General features: G+C 39.6%; 1 protein-coding gene and 1 non-coding gene across 4 annotated transcripts in view; one reads left to right on the top strand and one right to left on the bottom strand.

The window, feature by feature from the left end:
* Nucleotides 1-27,393, top strand: part of LOC136864423 (uncharacterized) — a 995,241-nt gene that overhangs the window by 905,326 nt on the left and 62,522 nt on the right. For 2 of the 3 annotated variants that reach the window (XM_067141399.2, XM_067141401.2), the window contains 3 exons: nucleotides 4,438-4,527; nucleotides 16,880-17,038; nucleotides 26,671-26,817. In XM_067141399.2, the coding sequence (XP_066997500.2) occupies nucleotides 4,438-4,527; nucleotides 16,880-17,038; nucleotides 26,671-26,817 (396 nt within the window). The remainder of the gene's footprint in view (nucleotides 1-4,437; nucleotides 4,528-16,879; nucleotides 17,039-26,670; nucleotides 26,818-27,393) is intronic. The other variant, XM_067141400.2, reaches the window with a different exon arrangement.
* Nucleotides 7,899-8,017, bottom strand: LOC136864973 (5S ribosomal RNA). The gene has a single exon (XR_010859390.2). It is a non-coding gene; the product is annotated as a 5S ribosomal RNA (ribosomal RNA).

Consider the following 27,393-nt stretch of genomic DNA (forward strand, 5'->3'; position numbering starts at 1 on the left):
CTGTTATGCTGAACAGGGGCTTTGGTGGGGGATGGGAAGATTGGAATGGATAGGCAAGGAAGAGGGAAGGAAGCCTACAATGAATAGTTAAATTATGTTCCTAATCTTTACTCCGTATCTCAAGTTACCAAAGGCTAACCTACTGGGCGATATAATGCAAGTATGCAAACTCATATCCTCATCCCGAGGGGGTGCAGCTCCTTTAGGGAAAACCCCCATTGCAGGTGAGCTGCATGTACCATTTCGATCACATACCAGCCTTCCTGACATTCTAAAATATCTGGCGGTACCGGGAATCGAACCCAGGCTTCCACGGATGGGAGTTAATAAGACTACCCGCTACGCTACAGAGGCGCGGTAATGAACGCGCCAACTAAATATAGACGAAGGAGAAAAGGAAGAATATCATTGTGTGACAAACTAAACGAATGGCATTTCGAAACAAATATGTTACAGTCTTACACTCGCGTGTTTCACGTTATGGTCATCATTTACGTAGCTGTTGTAATAGTACTTAATGATTGGGGCATTTCTTCCGACTGCTCGGCAACAGGTCGCAGTTACGGATCATGACGTCACAGTGGAGACTCGAGTACTTCGCACGGGTTACTCGGCGAGGCTTGGACTCGCCAGACTCGATTCTCGCGAGTCCAAGCGTCACTCGCGCACATCACTACTGTTAACGCTCGGAGATACAGAGATGAGGTACTGAGACCACATGTTCGACTCTTCAGAGGTGAGGTTGTTCCAGACTTCCTCTTAATGAACGATAATGCCCGACCGCACCGCACTGCTCTGGTGGATGAATTTCTGGCTGGGGAAGACATTCATCGCATGGACTGTCCAGCGAGGTCTGCGGATCTGAATCCAATAGAACATGCCTGGGAGGCATTGGGGAGGCGAATTGCATCCCGTCAGCCTCCACCAAGGACCCTCCAAGACCTTCGCATTGCCCTTTCGGAGGAATGGTATCGACTACCACAAGAGCTCTTGGACCATCTGATACAGAGCATGCCACGTCGCTGCGAAGCATGTGTGGCCGTGAGGGGTAACCATACACCCTATTAACAGCATATTTTGTTGTGGAAGATATTGCCAAGTTTTGTTAGTTGTTTTTAAAGGTATACCTTAGCTATCAGAATCTTTGACACATTTTTGGACAAGTTGTGACATATGGTGTGTGAGTAGGCTTCCGTTTGTTCAGCAATCCGTCTGACATTTCTATCAGGTGGTATGGACTCGTTTAGTGATCATGCTTAACTTTTGGAAACTAGTGTATTAATGTCATGAATGTAATTTCGGTAATTAATAGCAGCTATTTGTCAGCTGTGTGTAGCAGCTATTCGTCTCTTGTGTATAGCACCAAATTCAGAATAAAGAATTAACGTCGAGCAACTTCCTAACTAGGAGCCTCCGTGGCTCAGACGGAAGCGTGTCCGCCTCTCGCCGCTGGATACCGTGGTTCAAATCCCGGTCACTCCATGTGAGATTTGTGCTGGACAAAGCGGAGGCGGGACAGGTTTTTCTCCGGGTACTCCGGTTTTCCCTGTCACTTTCATTCCAGTAACACTGTCCAATATTATTCCATTTCATTAATCGTTCATTAATCATTGCCCCAAAGGAGTGCGACAGGCTTCGGCAGCCGGCACATTTCCTATACTCCCCGTTTGATGGGGGCTTCATTCCATTCCTGACCCGGTCGAATGACTGGAAACACGCCGTGGATTTTCAAAACGGACGGTGTGTAACAGCAAGTTTCTGAGGACGATTTTTCCCGCTTGGCGACGACATCTTGTAACACAACCTGCGAGAGTTTTACTCTTGATTCCACAATTGATCATAAGATATTCTGGAGTTTTTGACATTGACTCCACTAATTTATATTTAATGATGCTATTCTGGAAAAATGAAATGGTTTCATACTCCGTAAAGCTCCTCATGACATGGAGAACAGAATCTTGAATGTATAGTCCGTTTCTGTCTCTTGTGATTCCATTGAAACTTTTCACGGGAGTATTTGTTCATCTCTTGCTTTACCACCCAGAGACAGAAAGTAATGATACAGGCTTGTTGCTGGCATCCTATAGCCGTTAGGTGCAGTATATTTCTCCAGAGCAGAGGAAAGTTCATTCCACCATTTAAGCTGTTCTGAGCGCTTGCCTAATACTCAAGTTATTTATAGAAGTAGGCCTTTCGTTGATACATACATACATACATACATACATACATACATACATGTAAATCCTTGGTGAATTAACTACACATCTCCAGCTCCATAAAGTTCTGCTTCCGACTAGCTCGATGGCCTCGTTTAGTATACACCTCTTATCTTTCAATCTTTAAACATTGAGTAACTGTCGTCGCCATGTCCTCCCTCTACTTCTCTTACCCTCCATGGCAGAGACTATTATTCTCTTTCCTTTCCTCCATTCGTCGCACCATGACTCCTCCACCGTAGCCGGTTTATACCTAAAGATTCATCCATGAAGTCCATTACTAACTTAGCCTTTATCTCATTGTGAGTACCGTCCTGCCATTGTTCCTATCTGTTTGTACCAGCAATCATTCTCGCAACTTTGTCTGTTACCTTTAACATATGAATAAGATATGAGCCCACCCAGCTTCCATTCCGGTACAGTCAATTCTATCTGAAAACACACCGTTGTAAAGTTTCTTTTCGGGTGCTGAATTCTTTCTTACAGAATACCGTTGATCGCAATTCGAGCTCGCTGCATTTGCTTTGCTACACCTTGATTCAATTTCACTTAGGCTATGTTACCATCCTGGTCGTATACACATCCTAAATAGGCTAGGCCTACTTACAATGATCCATTCTTCCAGTTTCGTGTCTCCTACTCGACATTCAGTCTTATAGGTTTCTTCCCTATTGGTATTATTCAGTGGCGTATCCTGGAATCTCCACTGAGGCATGCAACTAGTAACCATGCAGTTAACACAATGTATTAAGTAAATTTCAATTCTACTCACCCTAATTACATGTAGGTGAACTCGAGCCAAACAGTTTTACTGTAAGTTTCTGGATTGAACGTGCGTACACAATTCTTGTTTTATGTTTTTAAATTTACGAGGGTCCGCCTCTGTGGTGTAGTAGTTAGTGTAATTAGCTGCCACCCCCGGAGGCCCGGGTTCGCTTCCCGGCCCTGCCACGAAATTTTAAAAGTGGTATGAGGGCTGGAACGGGGTCCACTCAGCCTCGGGAGGTCAACTGAGTAGGGGTGGGTTCGATTCCCACCTCAGCCATCCTCGAAGTGGTTTTCCGTGGTTTCCCCACTTCTCCTCCAGGCAAATGCCGGGATGGTACCTAACTTCAGGCCACGGCCGCTTCCTTCCCTCTTCCTTGTCTGTCTATCACTTCCAATCTTCCCATCCCCCGCAAGGCCCCTGTTCAGCATAGCAGGTGAGGCCGCCTGGGCGAGTTACTGGTCATCCTCCCCAGTTGTTTCCCCCGACCCAGAGTCTGAAGCTCCAGTACACTGCCTTTGAGGCTTTAGAGGAGGGATCCCTCGCTGAGTCCGAGGGAAAAGCCAACCCTGGAGGGTAAGCAGATTAAGAAGAAGAAATTTACGAGGGAAGGTAGAGGTCTCGCGGCTTTAACTATTTGCATCTTTTCATCAAATGAACGGCCAGTAAATGGCTTTTCAAACTGATTTACAATTATATCCTAGACTCATCCATCGTTAATACCACATGTGCGCAAAATATAATAAAACACCGAAAACGACGAATAGCACAGGAACAGCACACACAGAATGAACTCGCTAATCAGCAAAACACACAATGAATTAACTCACTAGTTAGCCACAACTCAAGCACTGGAGGTAAGTCACCCCAGTGGCATTGGTCAGTTTCGTCACGTTGGGTTCTCGCTGGGGGGTAATCTGTGTGTCGCGTTCGCTGTAAACATGTCGACTTCTCCAAGTTGCTAACAGATGGCAGAGGGTAGCACGGGTATGGGGTGACAAATTCTGACCAAGTTTCAATTGCAGCGAAATCGTTCGGAGGGTTTCAGAACTACGTCTGCCACTGAATGCAATTTTAAGATTGAATGCCTTACGTCCGTAACTCCTACATTTGCTGTCTCTTTCTTCCGAGAGTGGAGTAGACGGCGGGACTACACCAGCACCACACGTAATCAAGCAACGGAACTAGCACAGTTGCGCGGACCTTTTGAACTTCTGAGAGATGAAATCGTTAATATTTGACCTGAAACAACCTAAAATCGTAAATCAGACAGTTCCTTGTGTTATCATAACGCATGCAATGAATGCCTTGCATTCAAGGAGAATACGCCCCTGGTATTATTATTATTATTATTATTATTATTATTATTATTATTATTATTATTATTATTATTATTGAAATAATAATTAAGCCTACTCGACAGTTTAATAAGTATTGTCTATCTTTCTGTTACAGACTCAGATTCGATGTCTGCGTAATAAAGTCCAAAGACTGAGCAAAGAAAACGAAGCCTTACGGAAGAAGCTGCAAGCGTTGGAACGTTTGGTGAGGACTTCCTTCTTGTTTTGAGTCATTAAGTTTGTTTGACTATATATTTATGATAATCGAAAACAATTCTTTGTAACACACAATCTGCACGAAAAATAATACAGTTCAGGCAGAAGAAATCATTTCACTCAGCTGTAATGTATACAGTAGTAAATGTCGGTACTCGGGGAGGAGATAGGTTCGGTCATTCCGAGCGTAGTTCAGTCACCTATGTGAACTCCATTTACGAGATATAAATATTTTAATGCACGGTAGTTAGAAAATATTGATAAGAAAACTATATTACATAATATTTCGGGTTTGTTTCCCAGCAACAGATTATTCACAGTACAAAATACATACTGTGTTTCAAAAATCGCACTGAATATGAGTGCAGAATATGTATAGACCCTACAGTGTTCTATCATTCATTGCAGGGTTCTGTAACGTGAAAATGCTTGAGAAACTCTGAAGTAAAGAAAGAAAGAAAGAAAGAAAGAAAGAAAGAAAGAAAGAAAGAAAGAAAGAAAGAAAGAAATACTGATCTGCATTTAGGGCAGTCGCCCAGGTGGCAGATTCCCTCTCTGTTGCTTTCCTAGCCTTTTCCGAAATGATTTCAAAGAAATTGGAAATTTATTGAACATCTCCCTTGGTAAGTTATTTCAATCCCTAACTCTCCTTCCTATAAATGAATATTTGCCCCAGTTTGTCCTCTTGAATTCCAACTTTATCTTCATATTGTGATCTTTCCTACTTTTATAGACGCCATTCAAACCTATTCATCTACTAATGTCATTCCACGCCATCTCTCCGCTGACAGCTCGGAACATACCACTTAGTCGAGCAGCTCTTCTTCTTTCTTTCAATTCTTCCCAACCCAAACATTGCAACATTTTTGTAACGCTACTCTTTTGTCGGAAATCACCCAGAACAAATAGAGCTGCTTTTCTTTGGATTTTTTCCAGTTCTTGAATCAGGTAATCCTGGTGAGGGTCCCATACACTGGAACCATACTCTAGTTGGGGTCTTACCAGAAACTTATATGCACTCTCCTTTACATCCTTACTACAACCCCTAAACACCCTCATAACCATGTGCAGAGATCGGTACCCTTTATTTACAATCCCATTTATGTGATTACCCCAGTGAAGATCTTTCCTTATATTAACACCTAGATACTTACAATGATCCCCAAAAGGAACTTTCACCCCATCAACGCAGTAATTAAAACTGAGAGGACTTTTCCTATTTGTGAAACTCACAACCTGACTTTTAGCCCCGTTTATCAACATACCATTGCCTGCTGTCCATCTCACAATATTTTCGAGGTCACATTGCAGTTGCTCACAATCTTGTAACTTATTTATCACTCTATAGAGAATAACATCATCCGCTAAAACCCTTACCTCCGATTCCACTCCTTTACTCATATCATTTATGTATATAAGAAAATATAAAGGTCCGATAACACTGCTCTGAGGAACTCCCCTCTCAACTATTACAGGGTCAGACAAAGCTTCACCTACTCTAACTCTCTGAGATCTATTTTCTAGAAATATAGCAACCCATTCAGTCACTCTTTTGTCTAGTCCAATTGCACTCATTTTTGCCAGTAGTCTCCCATGATCCACCCTATCAAATGCTTTAGACATGTCAATCGCGATACAGTCCATTTGACCTCCAGAAACCAAGATATCTGCTATATCTTGCTGGAATCCTACAAGTTGAGCTTCTGTGGAATAACCTTTCCTAAAACCGAATTGCCTTCTATCGAACCAGTTATTAATTTCACAAACAAGTCTAATATAATCAGAAAGAATGCCTTTCCAAAGCTTACATACAATGCATGTCAAACTTACTGGCCTGTAATTTTCATCTTTATGTCTATCACCCTTTCCTTTATACACAGGGGCTACTATAGCAACTCTCCATTCATCTGGTATAGCTCCTTCGGCCAAACAATAATCAAATAAGTACTTCAGATATGGTACTATATCCCAACCCATTGTCTTTAGTATATCCCCAGAAATCTGATCAATTCCAGCTGCTTTTCTAGTTTTCAACTTTTGTATCTTATTGTAAATGTCATTGTTATCATATGTAAATTTTATTACTTCTTTGGCCTTAGTCTCTTCCTCTACCTCGACATTATCCTTGTAACCAACAATCTTTACATACTGCTGACTGAATACTTCTGCCTTTTGAAGATCCTCACATACACACTCCCCTTGTTCATTAATTATTCCTGGAATGTCCTTCTTGGAACCTGTTTCTGCCTTAAAATACCTATACATACCCTTCCATTTTTCACTAAAATTTGTATGACTGCCAATTATGCTTGCCATCATGTTATCCTTAGCTGCCTTCTTTGCTAGATTCAATTTTCTAATATGTTCCTTCAATTTCTCCTTACTTCCACAGCCATTTCTAACTCTGTTTCTTTCCAGTCTGCACCTCCTTCTTAGTCTCTTTATTTCTCTATTATAATAAGGTGGGTCTTTACCATTCCTTACCACCCTTAAAGGTACAAACCTGTTTTCGCATTCCTCAACAATTTCTTTAAACCCATCCCAGAGTCTGTTTGCATTTTTATTTACCATTTTCCACCGATCATAGTTACTTTTTAGAAACTGCCTCATACCTGCTTTATCAGCCGTATGGTACTGCCTAACAGTCCTACTTTTAAGACCTTCCTTTCTATCACATTTATTTTTAACTACCACAAAAACAGCTTCATGATCACTAATACCATCTATTACTTCAGTTTCCCTATAGAGCTCATCTGGTTTTATCAGCACCACATCCAAAATATTTTTCCCTCTGGTTGGTTCCATCACTTTCTGAATCAGCTGTCCTTCCCATATTAACTTATTTGCCATTTGTTGGTCATGCTTCCTGTCGTTCGCATTTCCTTCCCAATTGACATCTGGCAAATTCAGATCTCCCGCTACAATCACATTTCTTTCCATGTCATTTCCCACATAGCTGAATATCCTATCGAATAATTCCGAATCCACATCAGTGCTACCCTTTCCCGATCTGTACACTCCAAATATATCAAGTTGCCTATTATCTTTAGAAATGAGCCTCACACCTAGAATTTCATGTGTCTCATCTTTAACTTTTTCGTAGCTTACAAATTCTTCTTTCACCAGAATGAAAACTCCCCCTCCCACCTTTCCTATCCTATCTCTACGATACACACTCCAGTGCCGTGAGAAAATTTCTGCATCCATTATATCATTTCTCAGCCATGATTCAACTCCTATTACAATATCTGGTAAATATATATCTATTAAATTACTTAATTCTATTCCTTTCTTTACAATACTTCTACAGTTCAACACTAACAATTTTATGTCATCCCTACTTGATTTAAAAGGGAATTGAGCCAACGGCACATGGTGTTCCCAAGCGGTCACCCATCCAAGTACTGACCACGCCCAATGTTGCGTAACTGCGGTGATCGGACGAGAACCGGTGTATTCAACATGGTATGGCCATGAGAGAAATAAATAAATAAATAAATAAATAAATAAATAAATAAATAAATAAATAATCAGCTTCCAAGTGTCTCTATCGAAATTGTTCGAGTCTAACCGTTGATCATTGTCTCCCACTTCCAATATAAATAAAATATACCCTATTGTTGGGCATCAAGAATATACTTAAATACTTAGCCTTATGCTTGGACATTAATTGTAACATTAAGAATTTTTTTATTAATTTTCGTACCATACTTGAACGTAATTTTCGTTTGGCGACATCCAATGGAATAAATAATAATAATAATAATAATAATAATAATAATAATAATAATATGCCAAAAATGCAGGCAAATGTGCACCAGATGTCACCATAGGATCCCTCAGTTTAGTATTTTAGTAACAGTGGCATTAATAAATGATAAAGCATAGAAGATTCTACTCAGGTCGTGTCCATAGAGCTGCAGAGCTGGTACTCTGCTGATTGGGTCTTACCTACTACCACCTGTAAACGTAGAAATCGGTAGGAACATGCTTACAAGGCTACAATAAATAAATGTAATTACTGTATTCCCCTAGTATATTTATATGTCAAAACCAACAAGATCATGTAGAACTTTACAAATTACTATTTACAATTCCGGTAAAAGAAAATCAGAACAACCCTAATCGCACGTATAATCCTCCTCTTTCTTAACACCTTTTGAATAGATGATTACTTACACCCATAGCTTTCTGCTTCCCTGCCTGGATTTGAAGCCTCATGTTCCCGTATTCCGGAGCCGTCCTCAATTCGACCTTCCTGCGAATATCCATCTCCAAACTCGCGCCGTACCATCCTCTCTCGTGCAGAATACGTCTAGTCACCGCTGATATTAAGTACCACCCAACTGGATGCACTTAGTGAAATTTATAAAGCTACTCCGACATAGCCCGATAGATTGACGATAGTTAGTTGGCAACCGAATTGAGGCAGTCCATAGTCCATCCCTCGCTTTACAACACTTGCATACAAATACACTTGCTCAAACTTTATAAATATCGGACTGGCAGCACAATATACTGACAACTGTCCCTGTCCACTAGCAATAAGTTCGGACTGATAATCACCACAGAACAAGTGTTAACCGGACAGTATGTGTAACGTCACGTTGCACCGTATCCTGTCCTAATTTCGGCCTAGCTCAGGGATAGAAGTGCGTGGTACGTCCGGATAGGGGCATTAAAATATCTAACTGATAAAATACACCAAAGTAAATGGATAAGTAATACGTACATATAAATCTAGTGAATGAGAACTCAAGTAATCGGGTAAAATGGATTTAATAAACTAAAAACATGAGATGAAATGGTATTAGTATATATAAATCAGATAAACAACCGACCATTGGTTGTATTTAATAAAGACAAGTTACATGCATATTTGTGTGAATTGACATTATTAAACAAAACATTTACAAATAAAGCGGGCAACGAACCCGAAATATCAAAATGCTATCTTGTTACATGGAATATGTCTGAATTACATTTTATTTAATTTTGTCGCTCACCTTGTTAAGTTCCTAGCTCTTTGCCCAACGGCTCAATTTCTAACTGTCTATGATATACGATATTAATACCTGATACACTAGTAATTGGCCTAAATTACATATATACATTACGATCACTCGAACACAAATATATAAACACTTGTTCAGGACTGAATCTGAATTTATCTTCCAAAATAGTTGCAGATTATAATTATGTGGCTCCAAACCAATGATCACGGATAAGGTCAGAACCTTTCTTCAAAAAATAGCTATCGGACTATGTCTCCTGTTAACAAACAAGACAACATCACAACAAAGAAAATACATTGGATACAACAGTACAAATCACACAGAAAATTAACCACGCCTGCAAAATAAACCCAACATAACCGGGCACGGAACATCGCATATCTCTCACTTTGCTACAGCGTGGCAATAGCATATGACACGCCAGAGAAATCAGCTTGTTGGCAACGTTAGCATCAAAATAACTGTGCTGTGGTCAGGCAGTTCACAAGGACAAACGGGGTCATTTGTAACCACTTTTACTTCTCTCTGCGCTCAGCCTACAGCTGAATCGAAAAGGGCTTCTACCTGGCATGAACAATACATGTTGGGCCTCACCCACCGTCTCGGTGCTTCAGAATAGCACGCAACTGTGACTAGCAAAATGTCGCTCACAGCCTAACATAATCTCGTATAAAGTAGGCTAGGTCATTAACTCATCCATACCATAGCTCCAAATATAACATCATGGCTTTCATTGCCTATCTCTTGTCATCTCAGCCCCGTAAATATCCGTAGGCAATTCTCTAGCTTCATATATAAATACTCCTCAGTTCGACGCCCGGTATATTCATGAATCTGCCTGCCACCACACTTAAAGACCCTATTCTACTATCGACGTTGAAAGATCTCCCGTTGCATCTTCTCTCAGCTGGAATTCATGCATCATGCAATAAAATATCCTAACATATACTGTCTCTAGTCTAATCCTCTTTGACATTACGACGCTGATGGCATGCAGCCCATTAGGTTTTTATGAAGAATCTGCCCATACAACTCTATCTAAATTCAACACAAACTGGAATAAATTACAAATAACTATAACACACACCTATATCTAGCCTATTCTCACCCTTATTTCCATCTAAATATATACAATACATACCTCGGTGATTTGCAAGCAGCCCTAAACGTATTTAACTTTACTAAAATGAGCAAAACAAATGCCACTTTAGCTTATATTTAAACCTGTCCTAAACTAGTGCATCTAGAGGGCCGATGACCTTCGATGTTAGGCCCCTTAAAACAACAAGTACAAGCAGTGCATCTAGATATTACTTCACATGCGTATAGAAAACAAGGACTTAACTTTGCAGCAACCTCTCCATCAGCGATGAATCACATTACCGCTATGTCATGCGTGCTTAGTCCATGACTACAGTACACAGCAGAGGGATAAGGGTCCTCTTGTCGACTCCTGGCTACTTCATGCTTGCTGTCTCCTTGATGTCGGTTGTATCTGGAACTGTTAAGTTAGAGCCATCTACTTCTCTGCTTAGCGTGCTCGAGTGCATGATTACAACCTTAGTACTGGCTATTATTTGACGGTAGCCTCCGTATAGATATGAGTTCGATCCACGCGGCACTAAATTAAGGGAACTGGCCCTGTTGCAATCTGTCCTTGTCAACGGTTATATTTTAAACGACTCGCACATGTTAATTACACAGTTCGCGTACGCGTTAGATATTATGTATAAATGCATATCGTCATTAGCTCTTGTGAGTTAAATCACAGAGACTCTATTTCAGGTTTAACAAAACTTCACTAATAAATTGTCTTGTCGGCTTGCGAATCACGACACGTCACACTTGGTGTTCAAAGGCAGGAGAGCCCTTCCCTTCACAGCGCAGATTTTATAGTCTTTCAAGGTCGCCAGATCCAAGGGAAACCAGCAGCAAACAGACCCTTTTTCTTTGTAAGAGCTGGCTAGATGTTAACGGTTGCTCCCGCTATTACGCATATCTCTCCGTTTAACAGAAGTAATTCATTTTATCAGCTCCTGTTCCTCTGCAATTATAATAATTACTTGTAGTGTCAGATCTGTGGAATTTAGCTTAGTGGCGGATTAAGTGATTAAAGTTCAGGTGATTTCAGCCCTGGAAAAGATAAGTATGTCAACCTGTGACAAACGTTCGGTACATCCCATCGTTTAACTCTCACCCCCTCCAGAGTTTGCTGTGCGTTTGGGCACGCTGCTATTGGGGTCTACATGATTGAAATCACGGCTTACGGCTCAAGTCCACTAGAGGAATTAGGTCTTACCGGAGCGCTACGGGGTTCTCACCGCCTATGGCACGGCCATCCAGGGTTCCTTCCTTCATTCCCCGCGACTATATTGAACACACATATAAAATTATGCCACAGTGTTATAATAAATAAATTGAAGCATGTTATGATATGGTTCAACGTGTCCTCTGAATCCAAATAATCAGTCCTCTCCAGACTTACACTTCCTACGTCCTCGCTATACATCATAACTACTTCACTCAAAACAGAATCTCTTCCGTTCCATCATTCACGTTTTCATAAGCAGGTGCTTCGATAAACCCAGCCTGCCAAGTTTTCCGTTCTGTGTGAATTATATACACGTGACTGTTTATCTGAATATTTATGTCCATGGTTTTACCCAATATTACACACGTAGGCTGAATTGAAATGTCCCAGAAAAGGCTGTCTGATTCTTACCACGTGCCCTGACTGGCTGGCTGACTGACTGGCTAACTGATTCGTCATCACCAAGCCAAAACTACTGGACATAAAGAAATGAAATTCTGTGGATACATTTTTATTACTATGTAGGTGATCAGATTGTTAATGCTAGGTGTCATTATCTTCCTCAGACATTCAGTGAAAGAAAGTAGTACTACAAAAATTAGACCTGTATTTGATGCATCAGCTCGTGAGAAGAGTAGTCCATCATTGAATATGTGCTTGGAGAAAGGGACACCATTGATAGAACGGATATCACTTCTTTTAAGATTCTGTCTGAACCAAGTAGGAATTGTAGTTCACATCAGGTGAGCTTTCTTGCAGGTTAGTATACATGTAAATCATAGGAACTTCCTACAATTTTTTATGGAAGGATGATTTGGGGAACCCTGTGGGTGGGGGATGCAGACATATAATACACCCACGCTATTCCCTGCCTGTTGTAAGAGGCAACTAAAAGGGGCAACTAGGGGATGATGGAATTAGAACTATGAGACTACTTGTGATTAGTACAATTACGTGAGGAAAACCGTGGGTTGACATTACTTGGGATTAGTACCACCATGCGAGGACCAACATGGGTCTACGTTACCTAGGGGTAGTACAATTCTATGAGGAGCATCACTCGTCTGGGCACTACCTATGATTATAGTGTTCATGTGTGAGCATGTGCCATACGCTCCGTTGGAATGTGTTGTTTCCTCTGTATTCAGAATGCGTACGAATTTACCTAGGAGTAGTACCACTATATGTGCAACACCATGGATCTACATTGCCTGTGATTAGTATCACTATGTGAGGAACACTATGGGATTGTGCATTGAACTAGTTTAGTACCGCCGGGCTGAGTGGCTCAGACGGTTAAGGCGCTGGCCTTCTAACCCCAACTTGGCAGGTTCGATCCTGGCTCAGTCCGGTGGTATTTGAAGGTGCTCAAATACGACAGCCCCGTGTCGGTAGATTTACTGGCACGTAAAAGAACTCCTGCGGGACTAAATTCCGGCACCTCAGCGTCTCCGAAAACCGTAAAAGTAGTTAGTGGGACGTAAAGCAAATAACATTATTATTATTATTAGTTTAGTACCACTATGTGACGAACACCATGGGTCTGTGTTGCTTGTGAGAAACTCCTTGGTTTTGTATTATCTGTGAGTGGTGCTATTGTGTGTGACATACCATGGGTGTAAGTTACCTGTGATTAGTACCACTATAGGAGGAACACCATGGTTCTGCTTTACCAGTGATAGTACTATTATGAGAGGTCAGTGACCTGGATTTTGGACCCATTTGGACAACAAACATCATCTCAGAAAATAAGGTATTGTGAGTTGGATCCACTGATTGTTTTGGATTCATGGTCATTTTTTAATCATCATACATCTTAGATTCTAGTCAGTGGATATGTTTTGAAGTTTTAATTATAGTGTCATTTTGTTGCCCCTCGTACCATTAGGGGCCGATGACCTAGCTGTTAGACCCCTTTAAACAACAATCATCATCATGATTTAGGGAACATCATTTTTCATCAACACAGGAGAGTTGTGTTTGGTGGTGTTTGTAGTCATCTGTTAAACTTAATAGTCAGACTTCATCTCTCAAGGGTTCTATGTGAATGTCATCACTGTTTCTGCATATTCAGTGCCCACAATTGAAGATCTTTTTTATTGCTTTTATATTAATAATACTGGGAAAGTTGGCCATGCGATTAGGGCCGCACAGCTGTGAGCTTGCATCCGGGAGATAGTGGGTTTGAACGCCACTGTCGGCAGCCTTGAAGATGGTTTTCCGTGGTTTCTCATTTTCACACCAGGCAAATGCTGGGGCTCTACCTTAATTGAGGCCACAGCTGCTTCCTTTCCATTCCTATCCCATCGTCGCCATAAGACCTATCTGTGTCGGTGCGATGTAAAACAAATTAAAAAAATGTTAATAATGTAGTCATTGGCCTTAATGATGAGGATCAAACTTAAAACATTCATTAAAGAAGCCACCTCTTATCATAGCTGATGGCAAGTTTGAATTACGTGGATGGGGTTTCACAGATTCAGTTGAACTTAGTTTTTTTCGCTAATGTTCTTGGTTTAGTCTGGAACAGAAAACCTGACACTCTGGCCATAAGCCTAGACTGTTTTTGCAGAATTTTGTGGAGAAAATTACCAAAGGATTATTTTTTCCACAGCCTATAAGTTGTTCGATCCAATTGCATTTCATTGCCTGTGACCCTAGAACCAAAACTTATCTTAAGGGACTTATAGAGGTTAAAAATTTGGTGGGATGAAGAGGTGGATCAAGGTATTGCCAGCAGATTTGTAAAATGGGCAGTTGCTGTTGCATGTTTGAAAGATTTGAAGATCCCACAATAGCTGCGTTCTAACAGTGAACCAGCTGAATTGAGTATGCATACATTTTGTAAAGCCAGCAAAGATGCCTATGCTGCAGCTGTGTTTTTGCGGATGGAGAAGACTGTTTCTGAAGAACTTCTGTGCCCAGTTAAAATTTGCAACCTCCTCCTAGAAGCTGAAGATAGTGAAGCTACATCAGAGATTAAACCTTCTATTTCAGACAGTGAAAGTATGATTGAGCAGAGTGTGAAAGAAGACTGATGTGTCGTGAGGTAGTGTGAGTGATGTAGGAGAATAGGGCACTAAATGCAAGGATTGTTTTAGTATCAGAAAATATATTTGGTTTAACTTGAACTTGTCTGTTTGTGTGTTTTTGGTGAGGTGTGACCAGGGTTGATTCTGTTCCCAGGACTAGGATAAGTTAACTGTTCTATATCAGTTAACTTGGTGGGAGTGATGTTGGGAACACAGAGAGAGATGTGTTTGTTTATTCTTTGAGACTTTGCAAACTCTTAAGATCTGGGAGGCAATGTATTGTTAGTTAAGTAAAAAGGGCAACGTATGTACTATAAGAAAAATACAATTTTTGTTATTCTATGTTTGTTGAATCTTTCCATTTGGTGAAGGGACGAACATTTGACAACGTTCCCAATGTGTGGCACTTTTCATTTGAAGCCATTTTCGATAGATTTTTTAAGTCTGTATGCTGCCCTAACTTATTCAACATCAGAATGTACACTTTCTTGTCTTTGCAGTCTTTCATTCCTGTTTCTTTTGTGGTGCTATATCTTTGTACATTATCTTTCCATTTTAATATGGTGGACCTCAAAACTGTTTATTATGGATCATGTAACTGGTCATACTTTTCCTTTCAGTTTTGTCATCTGGAAAACTTTCCATTCCTGTAATTGTGGACAGACGCCTACCTCCTCCCTCCCCCTTCAGCCCCCCCCCCCCTCACTCTCTCTCTCTCTCTTTAGTGTAACAATACTCTGTTTCATGCAGAAGATTGGACAGTACGGTAGTTAATATTGTCCAAGAATCCCCTTACAGATTTTCTAACTTTGAAGTAAGACCCATTGAGATCTTTTCCTCCTTTTTGTTTGTCTCATGTTCTTTTACCACCTGTATTCATCTTCATCATTTGTCTCTTCCCTTTTCTTGTCTTTATCTGGCTTTCTCATCCTACACGACACATCAAGACTGGGGATTTGTCAAAATGGCTCCTGAACGAGCATAGAAACCTGCCCTTCTGATGAAGCTGAGAAGCACAAACTAGCTCGTTGGGGGCTGAGAAGGAAACTGGGATTGATGAAAAGAGAACCCATCTATTTGAAGATAGCTGTGTATGAAGATATGAAGATTCTGAGAGAGAGAGAGAGAGAGAGAGAGAGAGAGAGGGAGATATTTTTTTCTTTTTTTCTTTTCCTTTTCCTGTTAGCTTTTTTTATATTTTCCCTCTGGCTGATTACTTTCTCAGATTCTTCAGTTTGGTTTCCGAAACTTACTTTGATATTGCCTATTAGTACTTCACTTATCTTTGCTGCTGGCTCTTAGTACTGCTACTTTAATGCATGAATCGACAAACTCCAAACCACTTGATAAGCAGCCTGCTTAGCCAGCAAACTCAATTTAGTTTTAAACAAACCAGTAAATAGAGGCGCACATGAGGATTGAGTGCATTAGAGATTGCTGATTCTTAGACAGATACTGATTATGATTATGCAGTAAACAAATATTAAATTATAAGATTTTACTTTTAGTTAAATTTCTTTTATATTTGCAGTTACAGTATTTCACTGAATTCAGACGAATAAACACTGACCTCCTACAGTGCCATCTCTTGTAGTTGGTGGATAGGTCAAGAACCACTTGTGGTTCATGTACTAGTAAATGCCCATGATAGTCATGAACATTAGAAATAACTGTCATCATCCTGCAAAGAAAAGGAATTAACTTGAAAATTGAACTGTTTGATATGCATGTCTCCTTTCTACATATTTTGATACTTAACATTACGTATTACCTTTTACATTTCATTTTTTCTTCCCTTTGGAGAAAAAAAATTCAGGTTTTGGTAAATGCTCTGGGCTTTTTGATAAATTTTCCATGATTGTTTATCCTAATGGTTTGTTACTAGTAAATATTGTGCTATAATGCATGATTGTTCAGTGCAAGCTGACAATTTTTTAATTACATTTTTGACAAGTATTAATTTAATATTCTATTTTTTTTTAGGAAGCTAGTGGGGCTTGTGCAGTTCTCCAAGAACAACTGAAAGTTCTCGAGGCTCATAACCGTAGCCTCCTCATGAACACGGAAATGCAACGACGAGAATATGAGAAATGCTTGGACAATGTGGCAGCACAAGTCGTTCGGGCCCTTTGTGCTCAGAAGGTAAATACTAACAGGGTTCTTTTCACACTGAGATAAGTAACTGTATAATGAAAATTCACGTTAATACACAATGTACAGCATGGTAGCTGATAAAATTATAAGCATCTTCTGTTCACAATAAAATAATCAGGTGATCTCGTGAGTGTCTATTCTGAAAGAGATGGTATAGAGATCCCAGCATTTCATTCAACACAGTGATAATCAAGCTCTTTAAAATATTATTATTATTATTATTATTATTATTATTATTATTATTATTATTATTATTATTCATGTCTCCTAATGTTGAACTTAAACTAGAGAGAGCATTCTCCTTGTGTTGTTCAATACCTGTTTTGAAATTCAAAAAGTTCTGCCTTGTAGTAGAGTAGCTGCCTAGCCGAAGAAATAAGACAAACTTGGTTCACCCTAAATGATGCGGGTTACATTCCCTGCTAGGTTGTTGAGAAATTTAGAAATAAGGCATGCTCTCATAGAGAGGTACAAGTACTTGGAATTTATCCAGCCTACGGGAGAAACAAATGCCAGGTAAACTCCTGGGCCCGCTTTGTGGAAATCTTTACCTTCCACTACCCCAGAGGCTCCATACCCATACAGCAATTGTTTTGGTTTGCTCTTGTCTCGTAGGACATTCTAAATGGGGCTGAGAGCTCATAAATTATGTTTGCATTGTTCTGCTTGTTGCTTTATTTTGATGACTTCCATTCTTAAATTCATACTTCTTGCTCTTCTGTCCTCGCTCAGACAAGTTAAGGCTTAAAACTTTTTGAGAGTTTCATTCTGTTGCCAGAAAATGAACAGTTAGATTTTCATTCCATTCAAGTCATCCTGTCTTTTTTTCTTTTTTTTTTTTACTGAACGGCATGTACTGTCTTTTCACAAATTGATTCATCACCATGAAGGGCAAATCAGTAGCATTAATATCATTAGCTATTAACAACTGGGGGGGATAATCCTTGATATCACATCTGCAAATTATATTTTAACTTCAAGGCATAGCTGTTATTTTTTTCTTAAATTAAGTATTGTAACTTAATGTTGGGGGGGGGGGAGTGAATATTGAAGTGTTTGAATTGGGCATGATGGTTATGATGCCCATATGATAGTTACAACTGCCTTCTGTTCTGCTTATGAACTCTTCTTGAGACTGTCAATGTCTCGAGTGCATTGTAAATACATGAATCGGTACTGGGCGTTCAGCAGAAAATTCTCTTGTCATAATATGAGGGTAGACAAGGGAACCAGAGGTGACTCTCCAGAATTGTTCAGGGTAATGGAAGACTTCATGAGAGACAAACTATTGTATCAGCATCCTGAATTGCATGTTGTTGCACACCACTGTTTTATGTAAGGTTAGCTCTGATAGGTCATGCCAGGAAACTTCCTGTAGGAGTTCCCGTATCAACTGCTGCAAACAAGGAATATTGTCTGCAGTTAACCAACAACGGTCACTGCTGGACTGTTCATTAGTAGAAGATGGTCATATGGTCTGATGAACCCATTTATATTCTATGGTGATCGGAGGCTTCAGATGTGGCAAAAACTTGAACCAATGGACCTACATGGACCATCATTTAGTAAGAGTGCAGTGTGATAGAAACAGTGAATTTGTTCAAGGACTGTTCTGCTGGCATAGATTGAGTCTCCTATGACTGACTGATGGAAGACTTGTTCGGGTTTGAGGAATTCAAGAGGGGAAACCACTATTTCCAGCACGGTAATCCTTACAATAGAGCTGGTGTCATAGTGTGGCTCCATGAGCATGGCTGGGAGATGATTACAATTTGTAGACTTACATGTTCACCAATCTTAATCTCGTTGAGTATTTATGAGTCGGGTATTACAAGTATAGCACTCATCAGAAATGCTAAAGAAAACTTAAAACAGTAAAATAAACTCTTGTCATCGTCCTGAGGTGGTGCAACTCTTCAGGCACACCCTCAGTGGAGGTGACCGAGCTTGATAGCTTCAGTTGCTTAAGTGCAGCCAGTATCCAGTATTCAGGAGACAGTAGGTTCGAACCCCACTGTCGGCAGCCCTGAAGATGGTTTTCCGCGGTTTCCCATTTTCACACCAGGCAAATGCTGGGGCTGTACCTTAATTAATGCCACGGCCGCTTCCTTCCCACTCCTAGCCCTTTCCTGTCCCATCGTCGCCATAAGACCTATCAGTGTCGGTGCGACGTAAAGCAACTAGCAGTGGAGGTGATCTGCACGTACCATTTCAAAAACATACCAGCCCTTCTGCCGTTCTCAAATCTCTTCGCAGTACTGGGAATTAAACTCGGGCCTCCCAAGTATGGTACCTAATAGTGCAAACCATTATGCTACGGAGTCTGACATAGAAACACTAAGGAAAAGTAGAAATGCTATGTGGAATCCAGGTCATTTTTTTAATCCAAAATGGATATAAGATCTAGGTAAACATCACCAATTCTCGGATGTACATTGAATACATTTCAATAATAAATGTAGTGTTAATTCATATCACAGAGTTTTCAAATTACTCCTTCCCTGTACAGGCAAAGAATACGAATGGGCAATTTGTGACATTATTTGCATATCATTTCACAGTTCTATTAGGCAGTACGATATGGCTGATACAACAGGCATAAGGGAGTTTAAAAAAGTAACTATGATTAGTGGAAAACTGTAAATAAAAATGTAAACAGACTGTGGGATGGGTTTAAAGCAATTGTTGATGAATGTAATAACGTACCTTTAAAGGTGGTAAGGAATGGTAAAGACCTACTATATTATAACAGAGAAGTAAACGGACTAAGAAGGAGGTGCAGGTTTGAAAGAAATAGTTAGAAATGGCTGTGGAAGTAAGGGGAAATTGAAGGAACTTACTAGGAAATTGAATCTTGCAATGAAGTCAGCAGAATAACATGATGGCAAGCAAATTTGGCAGCCATACAAATTTTAGTGAAAAATTGGAAGGGTAGGTATAGGTAATTTAAGGCAAAAACGTGTTCTGAAAAGGTCATTCCAGAAATCATTAATGAACAAGGGGAGTGTGCATGCGAGGATCTTCAAAAGCCAGAAGTATTCAGTCAGCAGTATGTAAAGATTGTTGGTTACAAGGATAATGTCCAGATAGAGGAAGTAGCTAGTACTAAAGAAGTATTAAAATTTACCTATGATGACATTTACAATAAGATACAAAAGTTGAAAACTAGAAGAGCAGCTGGAATTGATAAGATTTCTGGGGATATACCAAAGACAATGGGTTAGGATATAGTACCATATTTGAAGTACTTACTAGATTGTTATTTGCATGAAGGAGCTATACCAAATGGATGGAGAGTTACTATAGTAGCTCCAGATTATAAAGAAAGGGCGATAGACATAAAGCTGAAAATTATGGGCCAATCAGTTTGATTTGCATTGTTTGTAAGCTTTGGGAAAGCATTTTTTTTTTTTCAATTATATTAGACAAGTTTGCAAAATTAATAACTGGTTCGATAGAAGGCAATTCGAGTTTAGGAGAGGTTATTCCACTGAAGCTCAACTTGTAGGATTCCAGTGAGATATAGCAGATATCCTGGATTCAGAAGGTCAAATGGACTGTATCATGATCTATCTAAGGCATTTGATAGGGTAGATCATGGGGAAACTACAGGCAAAAATGAGTGCAACTAGACTAGACAAAATAGTGACTGAATGGGTGGCTATATTTGTAGAAAACAGATCTCAGAGAATTAGAGTAGACCCTGTAGTAATTAAGAGAGGAATTCCTCAAGGCAGTATTATTAGACCTTTGTTTTCATATATATATCAGCTAGCAATTACCTGCGGCTTCGCTCGCGTGGATTTTGTAATTTGATCAGAGTAATCGTTCCTCGGCATTTCATTTACCCCAAAAATTCTTTATAAACCATGTTTGTGGTATTACCTTTTGGGGCTAAGACGGCCATGCGACATAGAACTGTACATGTGAGAAACGGTCTTCTCTAAAGTCAAAAAATAAATACATGTCTATATATTTTTAAAGGAGATTCCAAATACCTATTCCCACATCTGTAACGTATTCAGTTTTTGAGATATGAATAAGTATCCCCAGAAAAAGAATTCAACCCCTTGATCAGTCCTTCCCCAACCCCCATCTAAGTGTATTTTTCGAAAACAAAAAGTACATGTTTCTTATTTTTAAAGGAGATTCCAAATATCAATTTTCATGCCTGTAAAATTTTCAGTCTTTAAGTTATGAGTATCCTCATAAAAAATAATTCAACTATTTTTCACTACTTTTCACCCCCTGTTAAGTGCCCTCTCCAAAAACAAAAAGGTATAGGTTCCTGTATTTTTAAAGGACTTCCCAAATACCAAGTTTCTTGTCTCTAGCATGTTAAGTTTTTGACATATAATGTAAAATGAAATGGCGTATGGCTTTTAGTGCCGGGAGATCCTAGGACGGGTTCGGCTCGCCAGGTGCAGGTCTTTTGATTTGAAGCCCATGGGCGACCTGCATGTCGTGATAAGGACGAAATGATGATGAAGAAAACACATACACCTAGCCCCCATGTCAGGGAAATTAACCAATTGATGGTTAAAATTTCCGACTGCTGGGAATCAAACCCGGGACCCCTGTGACCAAAGGCCAGCACGCTAACCATTTAGCCATTGAGCTGGACAACATTTTAAATTTTTGAGATATAAGTATCCTCGCACAAAGAATTCAATTAATTTTTCAAATCATTCACCCCCTTAAGAGGATTGTCCATAGACAAAAGAACACATGTTTCTTAACTTTGAAAGAAGATTCCAAATATAAATGTTCATACCTCTAACATCTCAGTTTTGAGATACAAGTATCCTCATAAAAGGAATTCAGCTCATTTTTCATCCCAGCCCGTTAAGTTTATTCCCCCTCGAGAAATGACTGTTACTTTATTTTTAAGGTGATTTCAAGAAATATTTTCATGTGTCCAACCTTAAGTTTTTGAGATATAAGTTTATCCATAAAAAGAATTAAATATTTTCACCTCCTTTCACCCTCCCTCCTTAAGTGAATTTTCCAAAAACCAAAAACTTGTTTCTCTTGTTTATAAAGGAGTTTCCAAATGCCAATTAAACTTATCACAACTGTATCATCTTCAGTTTTGATATATATGTATCTCATTAAAAGGAATTAAACTCCTTTTTCACCGTCCTCCGCCCCCAAGTTGATTTCCACCCCCAAATCCCTGTTTTTTATTTTTAAAGGAGAATACAAATACTAATTTTCACGTCTGTAACATCTTTAGTTTTTGAGATAAAAGTATCCTCATGAAAATAATTCAACTCCTTTATAAATCCACCCCGCCCGTTAAGATGGTTTCCCCCACCCAAAAAATGTGTGTTTATTTTTAAAGTAGATTCAAAATGCCTATTTCACGTCTGTAGCCTTCAGTTTTAAGATATGTTTCCCCAGTAAAGGTATTCAATTTTTTTACTTCCTTTCACACTCCCCACTGAAGTGAATTTTCAAAAAAAGAAACAGTACTTTTTTCTTTAAAAGAGCTTCCAAATACCAATTATCACTTCTGTAATATCTTCAGTTTTTGATATATGTGTCTCGTAAAAGGAATTCATCTCCGTTTTCATCCCCCCACTACCAAGTTGATTCCACCCCCACCAAATGCGTGTTTGCTTATTTTTAAAGCAGATTCCGAATACCTGTTTTCACATTTTTAACATTTTTAGATTTTTTGGTTTGTATATATACATTCTCATACAAATAATTCAACTCATTTTTCAATCCTTTCATCCCCCCCCACCCCACCCCCCGTTAAGGGTCTTTTCCGAAAACCAAAGAATACGTGTATTCTTATTTTTAAAGGAGATTCCAAATACCAATTTTTACGTCTGCAACATGTTAAGTTTTTTAGATATACTGTAGATACGCTAATCTTAGAAATTCACCCTCTTTTTCAGTTCCCCTTAAGTGGATTTTCTGAAAAAATATTTGTTTCTTTACTTTTACAGGAAATTCCAAATACCAGTTTTCAAATCTGTAATATGTTACCTGTCTTAGATAATTTGGAGATAGTCTTTTGAAAAATTCACCTCCTTTGTCACTCCTGTTCACCCCCTATTTATTGGATTATCCCAAAACACAAAAATACGTGTTTCTTTATTTTCAAAGGAGATTCCAAATACCAATTTTTACATCTATAAACTTTTCAGATTTTGAGATATAGACATCCTCATTTTAAATATTCAACCCCCTTTTCACCCCCTTAGCAACGGAGTATCCAAAAATCCTCCCTTGGCGAGCACCTACATGTTAATATGAATGTATCCCCTAAATTTCATTTCTTTATGTCCAGTAGTTTTGGCTCGGCGATGATGAGTCACAGTCAGTCAGTCAGTCAGTCAGTCAGTCAGTCAGTCAGCCAGTCAGGACAAGTTATTTTATATATGTAGATGATAAGTGTAAAGTAGTGGAATCAGAAATAAGGCCTTTTGCAGATATGTTATTCTGTACAGAGTAATAAATAAGTTACAAGATTGTGAGCAACTGTGAAATGACCTCGATAATGTTGTGAGATGGACAGTAGCAATGGTATGATGATAAATGGGATTGAAAGTCAGGTTGAGAGTTTCACATATAAGAAAAGTCCTCTCTGTTTTAATTACTGCGTTAATGGGAAGAAAGTTCCTTTTTTGGGATCATTGCAAGTACCTAGGTGTTAATATGAGGAAAGATTTTCATTGGGGTGATCACATAAATGGGATTGTAAATAAAGGGTACAGATCTCTGCACATAGTTATGAGGGTATTTAGAGGTTGTAGTAAGGATGTAAAGGAGAGAGCATATTTGTCTCTCGTAAGACCCCAACTAGAATATGGTTCCAGTGTATGGGACCTTCACCAGGATTACTCGATTCAAGAACTGGAAAAAATCCAAATAAAAGCAGCTCGATTTGTTCTGGGTGATTTCCGACAAAAGAGTAGTGTTACAAAAATGTTACATGTTTGGGTTGGGAAGACTTGGGAGACAGGAGACGTGCTGCTCGACTAAGTGGTATGTTCTGAGCTGTCATTGGAGAGATGGCGTGGAATGACATTAGTAGACAAATAAGTTTGAGTGGTGTCTTTAAAAGTAGGAAAGATCGCAGTATGAAGATAAATTTGGAATTCCAGAGGACAAATTGGAAGGGGAGTAAGGGATTCGAACAACTTCCCAAGGGAGATGTTCAATAAATTTCCAATTTCTTTGAAATTGTTCAAGAAAATGCTAGGAAAACAACAAATAGGGAATCTGCCACCTGGGCTACTGCCCTAAATGCTGATCAGTAGTGATTGATTCTTATTCTGCCCTTCACTGCCAACTGCTGCAGCTGAAAATTTTGAACTTGTGTGTTCCTTTGTATGTATTCTATCCACACATGCTTACACGGTAAGTCACTGCTTTCCGTATGTTTCCTATAAATACAAAGGGCACTAGGAAAGTTTTGCAATATGCAAAAATGGTTGGCTGGACACCCCTGTTGTTATGGTGAGGGATGAAAAGAGGGGTGAAAACCAGTCTAGGAGACAGCAAGGCGCGATCTTCACACCAATTGTTACCAAGCAGTGGGATTGAAAGCAAGTTAAAATGTCAGTGAAGGTGAATATCGCCAAATTATCCCCTACAATTTTGCTCGTGGATTAATTGTTGACCAGTGCCTGGAGGTAATGACTCCTGTGCTGGGGAAAGACTGTCCACATTGGACAACAATTTTACATGTGTACAAAGAGTTTCACAGGGGAAATTTTGGGGTTGAAGATGATCCTCGTTCTGGGCGACCGTTTGAATCAGTGACTGAGGAAAACATTGAAGCTGTGAGGGAAATGTTACAGCAAGAGAGGCGGTTGACATATCAGCAGGTAGAAGAGACCCTCCACATCCCTGCACCAGCTACTCATTCAGTTCTACATGACCATCTCCATGTTAGAAAAGTTTGTTTCCTTTGGGTGCCCCATTCACTTTCAGAGGAACAAAGGGCACATCGAGTGAAATAGTGCCAAAATGTGCTAAAACCGTTTGAAAATGGGACTTCGCGTAACGTCAATAGCATCGTTACAGGTGACGAAATTTGGCTTTATTATTACAATGTCCTAACAAAATCCCAGGACAAGGTGTGGCTGTTTGAAAATGAGGGTACTCCTGTGACTGTGCGAAAGTCAAGGTCAGTGAAGAAAAGGATGATTGCAGTATTCTTCACTAAATGGGGCAGACTCGGGTTGTGCTAGGAACTCGAAGGACAGTTACTGTAAAGTGGTACAGTGAGACATTGTCTGCCTCAGGTCATCCAGGCTCTCAAGCAGCTCCGTTGAAGGTCACGGCTCAGCACTTGGCTCTTGCATCATGACAATGCTCCAGCACATCGTGCTAATGTAACAATTGATTTTCTTGCCAGATCAGGGTTGACTGTGCTTGATCACCCTCCATACAGTCCTGATCTTGCCCCATGTGACTTCGCACTCTTCCCAGAAGTGAAGATGAAGCTGAAAGGGCGGCGTTTTCCATCCACCAAGGAGGTTCTGGCAGCATGGGATCAAGAGTGTGAAAATGTAAGTGAAGAAAAGTGGCAGAGTTGGTTCAGTGACTGGTTTCGACGTATGGAGAAGTGTATTGAGTGTGGTGGAAATTATTTTGAAAAAGTCTAAAGTGTTCACTCACATTTTAAAACTTTCCTCCTGCCCTATGTATATCTTAATTCATACAGAGAAAGAGAAACATGAAAAGGGTCATATAACAGGACAAACACAATGACAGGTTGGTATGAGAAGGATTAGCAACAGGGGTAGGAAAGCACAAACATGAAACTGCAAAAGGACAAGGACAATCTCCATCAACACAGTCCTTTTTTGTGAATCTTCAGCAGTTAGCTAGCCAGAATTCAAATGACATAGTTGACCTCAGTGCTGCAGTTGGTTAGTCACTGTCCTCCTTTTTCCAATATAGTGTGTTCAGTCCAGTTGAGGCCAGTGGCATTTAAGTGTTTAAAAGCAACATATTCATGCTATTGGCTTCCTGCAAGTTCAGGAGCTCCTGCGGGACAAAATTCCATCACCCCATCATCTTGTAAAATCTAAAGCAGTGGAAGATGTTTTAAAAGAGCATGAATGTTATCAATTTTTAAGGTCTTTTGTTATGTATTTTTAGCACTTAAAAAATAAGGATTTTTCTTTTTCACTAAAAATCTGAACCCTAAGTAATTATTAAAAGTGAGAAAGAGATTTAAAAGTCCAAATTTAATCTTTGTTTCTTATACTGTGATTATCCAACAATATTCCTTCCAGATGTTTACAGAAATGGAGAGCAATTATAAAATATAATTCCTTGAGTGAGCCAAGGGTATGAATTTGCCTGTTTAAAACTCAGTATTCCTTGCTTATAATTGTGGTAGAAGCTGCAGGTTGCATAAACGAGGGTTTGCTGTAAAGTTCACATAGTACAGTTTTTACATGTGCGTTATTTAAATGATTATTTTATTGCAGTGAGAACTCCAAGAAAGTTTGTTCAAAAATGTTTGAATGTGGCTATTGCATGTCTTAGCGCTGAAAGCTGTTCCTGCTTGTCTGAATGCTTATTTGCTAGTACTGTATTTAGTGTGCTAGATGTGACCTCACCTTTTCCTCTTCTGCCTACATGTGCAGTGGCTATTAGAGCGCATTGGTATGCTAGAAAGTCGCCTGGCCGAATTGGATGCAGAGAACATTGTCCTTCCATCTCAGCGCTTGCAACAGTCGTGGCAGCAGTTGGATGCCCGCCTTGGAGGACCACATCTCTCAACATCCGATATGGTAATGTGAGCTTTAGGTCCAGCTGGGGTTTCTTGAAATTGATGCATCTCTCCTCAGACCTTTGAACATAACCTGAATATATTTTTTTGTATTTGATTAATTTTCTTATTTTTTGGGTGTTTTAGGTAATATATCTTAAATTTGGCAAACTAGCAGTTGTCAACTTTGAAGACAGTCACTTGCTGTAGGAAGATCATCCAGTGTAGAAGATTTATTCTATTCCTGGATCTTGTACTTGGATACTTTTACAGATCAGGTCATCATTTACAATTGTATCTCATTTTTGTATGTTCCCACACCCATCTAAAGTCCAGTCAGCATTCTCTGTGTGCAACCTGTGAAAGATTGCCCATCTTATATTTCTGTTTTCAAGGGAACAGTTTTATATTTTTGCACTTTAAAAATCTACCCTGAGCAGTTCTAGTCCTATGGAAAGTTCTTTCTTTACTTTGGCTCTCTGATTGCTAGTTTGACCGACTTAAAATGTACTGCCAGTTCTTTGCAAACTCAGGCTTGGTTCAGCAGTTGCTACAATGGACCATTCTCACTGTTGTTGGAAGTTCGTTCGACCGCCAT

This window comes from Anabrus simplex, chromosome 2 (genome assembly GCF_040414725.1).
Source record: "Anabrus simplex isolate iqAnaSimp1 chromosome 2, ASM4041472v1, whole genome shotgun sequence".
NCBI lineage: Eukaryota > Metazoa > Arthropoda > Insecta > Orthoptera > Tettigoniidae > Anabrus > Anabrus simplex.